This window comes from Crocodylus porosus, unplaced genomic scaffold (assembly GCF_001723895.1).
Source record: "Crocodylus porosus isolate Cpor-Errol unplaced genomic scaffold, CroPor_comp1, whole genome shotgun sequence".
NCBI classification, from domain to species: domain Eukaryota; kingdom Metazoa; phylum Chordata; order Crocodylia; family Crocodylidae; genus Crocodylus; species Crocodylus porosus.
Window position 1 is genome coordinate 37,735,834 of NW_017728911.1, and position 11,479 is coordinate 37,747,312.

An 11,479-nucleotide genomic window follows, 5' to 3' on the forward strand; every position below is an offset into this window, starting at 1 on the left:
GGTCAGGGCGGCTAGGATCTGGAACCAACTTCCAAGAGAAGTGGTGCTGGCTCCGACCCTGGGGGGCTTTAGGAGGAGGCTGGATGAACACCTTGCTGGGGTCGTTTGACCCCAGTACTCTTTCCTGCTATGGCAGGAGTCAGACTTGATGATCTGCTCAGGTCCCTTCTGACCCGACCAACTATGAAATTATGAAACTATGAAAGTTAAATAATCAGTAGCTCTTAAGAGAATGTCAGAGAGAAGTTGGGCTGGAAGGGACCTCCAGAGGTCATCTAGTCCTATCCCCTGCCTTAGTCAGGGTCATCCCTATCCAAACCATCCTGTATGATCCATAATTAGGGACCTATCACAATAATGATTTTGTGAATTTTGCAAAATCCAGCATTTCCTGTGAAATCAGGCAATGCCCACACAATCCACAGAAAGAAAAAGAAAAGAAAACTTATTGAAAATAAAATGCTGGCTCCCCACTGAGGCTGAAAGGGGGAAGTGGGACTGCTCGCACAATGGGCAGCCCAAGATGACTGACACCCCCCCAACGCCTCTTGCTGCTCATTGTCTGTAAGACCTGTCCATCATACAGCCCTGCCCCTGTCCACCAATTGGCAGCAAGGTGGGGCTGCATTGCCTTCACAGCCAATCAGTGGCAAGGGGTGGGTCCTCAGCCTATCAGAAATTACTCCACCCAGAAAAATGACTGCTGGGCCCTTGTTTTCCCAGCAAAACGGGCCTATAGCCACCTTGAATTCAGTGGGTCCCTATCGAAAATCTGAAGTCTATGTAAGACTACCCTCATCCCTGACACAACATAGATCTAACACCCTAACTTGTCACAGGTAAAGCAGGGGAATCATGGCCGCTGATGTACTGCTTCTGTAAAATGTTGTCAATATACACGCAAGAGGTCTTGGGTCTGACGCACTAGCCTCAGCAGTATTAGCATAGCTCAATCTGATACTTTCTACTGTAGTTGCTGTAGTTACTAGTTGTTAGTTTTGACTATAAAATACTGATTTTATTGTAGACTACTTTTACCCTTAAACTTAATTAATTTTGAAGGTTTAAATCTAGTACTAGCGTTTTGGATTACAACTAAATCCAGGTCACTAGATTTTAAATCCTGTCTATCACATGACGAATTAATTCCTTCCCAAATGATGAGCACAATAAATACCGGTATTGTTTAGGAGAAGGTCATACCACTTCAAAATGTGCATTTTGTAAATCATTAAAAAAAAAAACCAGATTTGGAAGTCCCAAGTCAAGTTTTATCTCATGGAAAGTTAAATTTTATGGTAGATTCAGGCCACTGACTCTGCATTGAAACCACACTACTGCACTCTGACACCAGACCAGGAGCCTGAAGTCTTAGGCGAGCTTGATTCTTATCTAGAGGCTCTAATGAGACGATCTAAGACACCACAGGAACTGTTAATTACTCCTGTGCCCACAGAAGGAAGGAAGGCATCTCTAAATATACTTCTAAGTATTGGTTTCTGTTTCCAGTACCAAGCAGAAGGAAATTTGAAACAGTAAAGACTCAAGATGGAACTGAAGCAGCAAGAAAGGCTGTACTAAGAAACTGGATATTGGTACTGATAACAATTGAAACCTTAGTACACTGGTTCTCAAAACCATTTTTGGACTTGAGCACCCCTCCATACTCTTTGTGAATTGAGTGGTACCCTATTTAAAAAAAAAAGGTATATATTAGAGTACTTATCTCTTTGGAGTGGCCAGGCAGTTAGGGTGGGGAGATTAGCTAGGCAGGGTCTGAGCCTGAGCCAGGGGCTTATCTGTTTATTCCCTCACAGATTCACACAAGTTTAAGGCTGGAAGGGACCTAGTGAGATCATTGAGTCCAGCCACCCTGCTCTGGGCAGGAAAACTGCTGGGGTCAAATAACCCCAGCAAGGCATGTGTCCCATCTCCTTGTGATGATCTCCAGGGTAAGTGCCTGCACCACCACTGCTGGGAGTCTATTCCAGAGTCTGGTCACACAAACCATGAAGAAGATTTTCCTTATATCCAGTCTGAAACCTAGGAGTTTATGACCATTTCTCTTGGTTTCCCCCTGGGGTGCTTTGGTGAATAGTTGTTCACCTAGCCCCTGATGCTTTCCCCTGATATATTGGTAAGCTGCCACCAAATCGCCCCAGAGTCTTTTCTCTTCTAGGCTGAACAGGCCTATATCTGTCAGTCTTTTCTTGTATGGCTTGCTCTTCAGGCCTCTCATTGTATGAGTGGCTCTTCTCTGGGCACTCCCAAGCTTCTCCACATCCTTCCTGAAGTGTGTTGCCCATGCCACACCTCACAACACCCTCACAAAGGACATGGCAACACCCCAAGATGGCCATGGCCCCCTGGTTGAAAAATCACTGCTTTGGTAATAAACTCATAAATTGTTTGGCAATGACTCATTCATTGCACAATTTCAGGGTAGACCCCATCAGTACTACTTTGTCTGGTGCCATACGGTTCAGACCCTTTCTGTATTCATTTCTTGTCTCTTGCTCTGCTCTTGGACTGTGACTTGGTGGGGCTTTTCTGTTTGTTCTGTGTTTGTACAATGCCATGCCACTTTGAGGTCCTAGTCCATGGTTAGGGCTCCTAGGGTCTAATGTAGGAGTAGGCAACCCCCAACATGCATGCCAGAACGTGGCACAGAAAGGCATTTTGCTTGGCATGTTCACCTCGGGGAAGAGGCTGGGGCTCCGTTGCCACAACAAGGATGAGGCCCTGCCACTGTTCACCCCTGGCATGCCAAGACCTTACAAGTCGAGGTTGTGGGTGTTTTTGGCACTCTACCCAAAAACATTGCCACCTCCTGCTCTAGTGCAATACAACTAATAGTGTTGGCCAGTTGAGGCCCACCCTAAATTCTCTACTAGGGTTTACTGTGTACAGGCAACACGTATGAAAACTAAAATGATCTTGTAGGCCCTCCTGACTAGATCCTTAGCTGTTACCAACTGGCATCGTTCCACTGACTTCTCACCAGCTAACGCAGCAAAGCTAGGGTTTTAACATATGAGTATGTGTTAGCAAACGTGTTAAAATGCACCTTTTCCTAGATAGACGGCGTCTCAGTGGCACAGAAGGTTAACAGTATTTTAAAAGTAAAATCCTTCTGCCCACTTCACAGTTGCATAGCTCAAATGACAGACAAGGCTCTTCGGGTGTATGTGATATCTTCTATTAGACCAGCTAAATTGTTGGAAAAAATTGTTCTTTGCAAGCTTTTGGGCACAAAAGCTTGCAATGAACAATTTTTTCCAACAATTTAGCTGGTCTAATAAAAGACATCACCTCTACCCATAGAACCTTGTCTGCCTAGGCCTTAGAGCCACACAGCTACAACCAACACTCGCTCAAATGACACCTGTGCCTTCAACAGTGAGGCACACGCTAAGAGCATTGTCCTTGTGACGCGTTGTCCATGAGTCACTGAGACGACGTCCAGATGTTGGAAGTCCACTGGAGTTGCAATACATGAGATCCATTAATTATTTTACACGAGGGAACAAAAAGCGCATTGGTTTTCTTTTGGAAAACAAAAGCAACCTACAGAAAGCAGCGGGGGCACCAGGACCTAAGAAAAGTCTCTATCAAATGACTTGGGTGCATAATAGCTGAACAGAAGGGAAACCCAAACTGTCCTGCAAGCTTCCTGCTGGCTCTTTGCAAACCTCAATATTGCGAAGTCGCTTGTTAAATGTCAAACTATTAGCGCCGAAATAATCCGTCTTTAAAGCAGAAGGCATTGTCAGTGTCTGCTCCAGAGCAGTCGGCAAGGAGGGAGCCTCCTCCTCCTCCTCCTCTCGCTTCTCCCTCTGCCTGGCTCTGTGCTGGTTTCCACGCTCACGGCTCTGCGGTGTGCAGTTTGAACAAGCCCCGGAGGAAGGGACGTGGATGAGAGGAGCAGCACCACCGCCCGCCGAAAGGATCTCCCATTGAGCAACACCACTGGCCCCACGCCTTTCCCGGGAAGTAAAACTGAGGGCAAAGGACAAGGTAAGGGCAAGGCTTCAGTGCAGCTTCACTTCCCCAGTGCACATGACCGGGCGCTGCACACTTGCGCACTAGCGCCGCCCGAGAAGTTTGCACATGCACAGTAGCAGAAAAAGGGCACATTTTGATCCAGGGCACTTGCATCGCGGAGCAGCAGCGCTCGCTCGGGAAGAGGCCTTTGGAGCTGGGCGATCGGGAGCCGCTGAGGAAGGGGCACGCTCCCGTGTAGCCGGAGAGCAACCCGGAGCAGGGAGAGGCGCGCCGGCCTGATCCGCAGCGAAGACCGCCGCCAAGCTAGGGGAGCCTCTAAGTTTGCCTGGCTGCAGGGAGCCCTCTTTATCTGATCGGCGTCGGAAAAAAGGGTTTCTCAGTAGTTTGAGCCTCGCGTTCTGTTCATCTAAGCATGCCGAAGAAGAAGCCGATGCCAATCCAGCTGAACCCGACCCCGGACGGCTCCACCGTCAATGGGACCAGCTCTGCGGAGTGAGTGCGGCGTCCCCGGGGCTTGGGTGTTACTTCTGCGCGGGGGGAGGGCGGCAGGGCTGGGCGAGCCGCGCGCGGGCGGGCGTTGTGCCGGGGGCCGGGCCGGGCCGGGCCGGGGCGCGCGCACCGGGGGTGCCGCTGCGTCTTCTCCAGGACCTCGGCCGCGCACAGCGGGAGCGCTGCCTTGTTCATCGTCGTGCGGGGGAGAGCACAAGGGGGGGGCAGCACGAACAGAGCTTGTAAACCTCTGTGTTTTAAAATCACCGATGCTTTCAGACCTGGCGGCAGATAGCACGGTTTGGCTTTCAGAGAATCGAGGTGATTCCCACAGTTTGTGTCTTGCTTGCTTTTAATACTTTAGAAATGCCTCTTCAGCTGGGGAGCAAGTGATTATATAAAAGTACGAGGAATTTGATGATGCCTCAAGTCTGGACACATTCACGGCGTAAACAAGTCAAAAATGCAAATTCTGTAACTTCCTTCAGTTTGAGTAGCCTTAGCTAGTGTTTGTAATGAGAGGGCAGCAGATTTTCAGATGGAAACGCAATTTTCAAGTTAATAGCCTTTCAAATTATGAAATATATAACAAGTATCTAACAAAGCTCAAAGACATTTTGCTTTTCCAAAAAAAATATGTTGGGAGATTTGGGGGGGGAAGACATTATGACAAATCATAAAGATTCAGAAAGGTAGTTTTTTTTTTTCCCCTTTAACAACAAACTTCTCCCCTTTATATCAGATTTCACTTACCTCATCTGTATTGCAGGGTTTTAAAAGAGTATTATTGTAAAAATAGTTGACACTTCCTTAATTATAATATTCAAATGAATATGTGTGAATGCATATGCTGCAGTTTTTGGTTGTAGCCATGTTGGTTTAAGGACATAGGCAGGTAAGCTTCCTTGAATAGATGTGACGTCTTTTATTAGATCAACTGAGTAGTTGGAAAAAACTTCTTAGCAAGCTTTCAGGCACAAACACCCTTCCTATGCCTGAAGAAAGGTGCTTGTCTGAAAGCTTGCAAATAACCTTTTTTTTCCAACTACTTAGCTGGTCTAATAAAAGATATCACATCTACCCAAAAAATCTTGCCTTCCTTTTTATATAAATGTAGTATAGAATTAAACCAAGAGTAGCTGTGCATGGTGAAATGGGACACCTCACTAGCTCACATTTTGGTTGCACATGTTAAATTGTTACTTTTCAATAATCTGTGAATTTATGGGACAAGATGAAGGAAACAGGATCGCTAGAGAAGCTTACAGTTACACTAGCTGTAGTGTAGAGTGTTACCAAAGGAGTTTGCTAGAGGCAACAGGTCTGCATTCATCACTTCATTGTTAGACAGAGGTGATGGATTACAACTACAAGCTGTGGTTTAAAAACTGCTGTGCCACGGAGCCACAAGTTCCTGTCCCAGCAGGATGAAATCAGCCTTTTGTTTTCTTAGGTAGGCAGACAGTTACAAGAAATACAGTTGTGCCTCTTTTCAGACAGCTGATAAGACTTCCATTTCAGATGCTGTGTTAGTCATGTAGTGATAATGCTCAGCTCATGCAATCAGAGCCTGTTTTTTTTTTCCATTGTGCTCAGTTTCTGTTTAATCACCTATATAAGAGACTTCCAAAATGTGTAGCACCCATTGTGATGCTTATGACCCAGTTTTCAAAATATTCAATATCTACTGTGCTCCTTGAAAATCTGGCTTATCTATTTGGGCACCGAAATAATTGTTGAGAACCCAGCTTCCTGCTCTGACAGTTAGGTGATGATCCCTATTGAGAGTTATGGTTTAAGTGACACAGCATCTGCTGGGAATTGTGTGGCAAAAGTGCAATAATACCTTGAAATTATACTATTTCTTGGTCAGTTACCTTTTAAGGGCTTTGCAAATGTAATTTGGTTTGATGTTTCCATATCTCTGAGAGTAGACATTATAATTGTCAGTTTGGAGAAGAGAAACTGAGGCATGTGTCAAATGAATTAATTAATTTTGATACCTAAACTTAAAGCGAACCTTTCTGATGCTCGGGACATATACCTCCAATGTTCTTCCTGCCAAGAAATGTCACTCATTGGACCACTGTATGGAAACTTGGGTTACATACCGATTTGTCCCTTCGCTTCTGTGGTTGAAAATTTACGAAGAAGCATGAAATTAAGGTCACTTAGAGAAAAGTTTTATTTTCATAAAGGAGAGGATGTCTCAGCATTTTCAGTTTCCAGTATTAAGAAGCTTTTCTGTGTAGCTTCCTTATTTGGGATTAGATGTTGCTTCCCATATTTGGCCTGTGGAGGATGAGGGATGACCTAGGTTCTTTTGATGATATGGTTTATGTAACACACATCTCCCAACCTGTCGTCATTTATACAGCCAAATTAACTAACCACAAGAACCAGAACTCCCCATCTTCCCCACGAGCACTAACTCTCATTAGGATGCATCTCTGGGTTGTTTATTTTGTTATGCCTTAACCTATAAATTCATCCTTTTAGATTTAATTTTCCCTTCCCAAATTCTACCAAGTCCAAATAAATTAATTCCTGCTATACATTATAGAAGTGCCTAGATTTTGGTAAAATGTTTCAGGATTCCCTGGAAGGAAAAGTGCCATGCATATGTAAAACTACTAACACTTGTAGTAGTTCATTTGCTCAACTTCTGCAATTCTGGGTTTCTTACTGGCTGGGTGTCCTTTAGTTACTCATAGCCTGGTTTCATACGCACACATAAGCGTAGTTAGCTTCATTAATTTCATGCCTCTTTAGGGGAATGCAAAGCCTTTCTTAGGAGAGGAGGCAAAAAGAGCTTGGTTTGTTTAGCTTAGTGAAATAGTCTGAGCGGGATATGATTGCGCTCTGTAAATATATTAGGCAGTAAACACCAGATGGAGAAAAGACTATTAAAGCCAGAAGACGGCATTGGCCAGAAGAACTAAAGGGTATGAGCTAGCCATGAATACATTTCAGTCCAAAAAAGGAGCTTTCTGAGCATTGGCAGATAGAAGCACTAATCTTCCAATAGGAGTAGTTTAAAATTAGTTAAAATAATGGTCTTGATAATGTTATAAAAGGGATTGTGATGAGCTGCTGTGATGACAGTGGATGACTGAATGATTTGGGAGTCCCTTCCAGACCAACATTCGTGTGTTCTCTGTGCTCCAGGATCAGGTTCCACAGTGCTTCTGCCTTGTTTTGCATGCTTGAATCGGGCCCTGGTCTGCAGGACTCCCCATGGATCTGTGGGGAGCCATGCAGGCCAGATCACATGGTGCTGAGGGTCAGAACCAGCCCAGAAGCCAGAGCTTGAGCACCCCTGGTTTAGGTGACCAGAACATATGTAGTTCTTGAGCAATTTAAGAATTGCTCCTGATGAGAGAACTAGTTCAATAAATATACTCTCTTTCAACTTCTATTTTGATTTTAATTTTTGCATATTTATTTTGAGTGGTCATTTTAACATTACAGTATTCTTGGAGTATGGGTGCTATGAATAGACTTTGGCACATGTGCACCTCTAAAGCTTTTGTTTCCTGTGGCTCTCGGCTGTGTCAGTTTTTGGTTTGCAGCTAGAAGGGTCAAGAATTTTGGCCACCCCTCTGTTAGAAGCCAAGAAAAGTATACTAGTACATGAATATATAATGACAATTGTAAAGTATGTTCTAGAGGCCTGAATCTCACTTTCGTCAATGTCCCTTCACACTGCTAACACGCAGAGTTTATTTTTCTTCCTTCTACTACATAATTTGGGATAATTCCCTTCCCTTCAAACTTCTGCCTTTCCTGTACCTGTCCAAAATATGTGATCATGCAAGGTCCACGTGAGTGAAGTTAAATGCAGCATATCTTAGGTCAGGCTGGAGAGTGAACATCCTAGGCAGAAGCTCTTTTAAGAAGCAGGAAGGGAATTCTATCAAAGAGAAGCTTCCTTTATTCTAATACGGTTTCTTGTTCCCTGTAAAAGGGAGTGACTGTAATTTGTAGGTGGTATCTTTATTGCAAATAGTGTATGCACACTGAGATACTTATTCCAATGTAAAATCCAAGTGGAGACAAAGCATAGGTCTCTCTTGGTTTGATGCAACTGGTCAGTGTAAACTCTGTGAAAGAAGGCAGGGCAGGGTGGAACCTTTATAAGCAAACTTGTTCGAGGGGTCTGAGCTTCTCACGAGCGTTCATAGTAGCCTAGGAAAGCTCATGCCTCTGAACAAGCCTGTCTATTCTCTACCCATTCAAAAGGATATAGGAATTACTTTTTTTTTTTTTTTAATACTACTACTACTACTACTACTATCACTTCTGCTGCTTCTACTATTTTCCTTCTCCTTTTTTGAGTATAGACAACTTTTAACACATCCATATGGCAATTCCATGACTAGAACAAATCTGCCTCAATTTCACTTCTCTCTAGAATTTCTTGCAACTTTGATATTTACCTGAGCCCTTTTGCTGTATTTAATAGCAGCAAAAGTCCCTGCACCGCTTGAAGCAGCACAGCAAGGGCCAGGGTTCATACCAGCATGCACCAATTTGGGTAAACTGGTTTCCTAAACCAGTATAGTTATTTTGGTACAAGCTTCTTTCAGGGTACTTATTTTGGACTAAATGTGACTAAAGATATTTTAATTTAAATTAGCTGGATTGAAAGGTGGCAGCAGTTTTGCAATGCATGCTCAAACTCAAAGGAAACTGCAGCCTCTTGTATCTTTACTAATACTTATGTGTTTTACTTAAACATTGTCATAAAAGTGGCACTGTAATTGGGGATTTATCATTTAAATGACTAAATTCAAACATTCCGTAATTCATGCTTAAGTATTTTAATGACCTCAGGAAACTGGGTGAAAATGTCTGCTAAAATACCTGTGCCCAAAAAGGTGTGTAAAGAAAAATCCTGTCCCCACGATTTAAACTGCATGTTAAAAGCCTGGTTGTACGTGCAAAGTAGCGCCGCGTATGGTATCGGGGTGTGTGGATTTTTTGTTCTTTTGTGGGGGAGTGGGGGGGGTTGTGTTTTGTTTCTGAAAGCATGCACTAAATGACAGGCAAAACTGATAGGCGGCATTGTCCTTTTTTCAAGACAAACGGGGATATAAAACATCGAAGCAGATGAACTTGTTTTGCTCCATGTATACTTGGTGTTCATTTATCTTTCACAAAAATAACTTGTTTCCTTGTGAAAACAGCTAAGTGATGTTTGGCATTGTTGAGGTACCTATATTCTTAATAAGATTATGTTATTAGTGAATGAAGCTCATGCATAGTATGATTTAGCACTTCTAAAATTTTTGTTTTGAATGATAAAAAAGGTAGAGTGAATAAACAGAAGATCTGTGTGGTACCTTTGAATAAAAGCAATATTTCTAGACACCATCAAGAAAGGTATTCCCTGAATATGAAGTTACATGGGAGAAAGCCCAGATGGAGAGAAGCAAACACAGAATATCAAATCTAGTCCTATTGTTGTCAGTATACAATGAGGTATGGGGTGATGATGTAAGACTTTTTTTGTATCTATAATAATGAATCCAGCCCCTACAAATAATACACAAGAGTAATTCCTGGAAAAAAAAAAACTGTGAGAAAAGTAACATGCTAAATGCTGCCAAGTTGCACTCTATTCCCTGTCTTCAGTCTTGTTGAAGGGGGATTAAAAAGGCTGCTAAATAGCTAGCACTATCCTCTGAGTACAGTTGCCCTATTTGATAGTCAAAGATGATTCCAGGAAACTGTTATGCAGAATTATCTTTGAATTCATTTCATAATAGAGTTTGCAAAGGAAATAGATGGTCGTTCAGTATGTACATCACAGGTTTTTCATAGCAGAAGTCTTTGCCAAGAAAATGTTGCTTGTTGTGTAATAGAGACAGCAAGTCAGGTTGGCTCCAAACATTTTCATTTATTGTCTCATCAAATGCTTTTGCCTTTTTTTCCCCCCCCCGGGCTTCTTTCACCTCCCTCCTAAATAGTCATCTTCCCTCCCTTGTGAAATGGACCTCAATGGAGAGTGGAATTGAATTAAGGCTCTGGCATATGTTACATTTGTTGTGGTCCTCATGCAAGTTTCCTGCAACAGATTATGACTGACCAGATGTTATAGCAGCTTGCTGAGGGATGGCAAATCTGCCCCAGAAACTGCTGATTGAAATAACAACTTCTTTGTGGTTCCACATCTGGCCAGTTACTGTAACGTCTAAGAAACACCCAGTATCCCGTGGTCCCCTGCTTTCTCTCCCCCTCTGCAAGATGAAGGGAAAGTGACTGCTTCCTGATCGCCCACCCAGCAGCAAGCTGTCATGGTGCCTAGCCCACTGTCCCCTGCCCAGTCCTGTTAACTGACCGATCAGTGTGACTGAATAGGGATGGATGGTTCTGTCCTGCGGGGTGTGGGAGCTGCCCGACAAGGCCTTGGATTATTTTTGCAGGGCTCACGGGCAACCTGTCAAAGGCCCTTATGTTCATTAGGCCGCTCCTTGGCATATATAGTGGTTTCACCTGTGCTCCATATCTGATTTCTGCAGAGCAGATCTATAAAACATGGTGATAAAATGACCACTACTTCCTCCCACACTATCTTGGGTTTAAAAAAACCTAAACCCTCAGGTTAAACCACTCATGTACACCTGTGGTGTCAAACTCATCTGGCTTCATGGGCCAGGTAAGCTGGGGCAGGGCTGATTCATGGGCCAGCCCAGCCCCACAGACTCCAAAACCCACGGGCAGCACCAGGGTTTGAATGAGATGACCTGTGGGCCATATCTTTGACATCCTTGATGCAAGTGGCTTCCACTGGCTTAAATGAAAGCTGTATGTGTGGTATGGTCCATAAGTTTAGACCCCAAAGCCTCTGAAACAGCTGAATAGCAGTTGCAAGCACACAGTAATTGTGGATGTGTAAATGATGCATCTCTTACTACATTCCAAGCTGTTGTCTCTGTCATTTTCTTTTCATGGCAGGATAACATCTTCCAAATATATGGCA

The 11,479-nt window shown here is 43.7% G+C and overlaps 1 protein-coding gene across 1 annotated transcript in view; it reads left to right on the forward strand.

The window, feature by feature from the left end:
• Positions 1-4,089: 4,089 nt before the first annotated feature.
• The window catches only part of MAP2K1 (mitogen-activated protein kinase kinase 1), a 60,130-nt gene continuing 52,740 nt past the window's right edge, over positions 4,090-11,479 (forward strand). Inside the window, exon 1 of the mRNA XM_019533851.1 lies at positions 4,090-4,497. Coding sequence (XP_019389396.1) covers positions 4,418-4,497 — 80 coding nt within the window. The 5' untranslated portion in view covers positions 4,090-4,417. The remainder of the gene's footprint in view (positions 4,498-11,479) is intronic.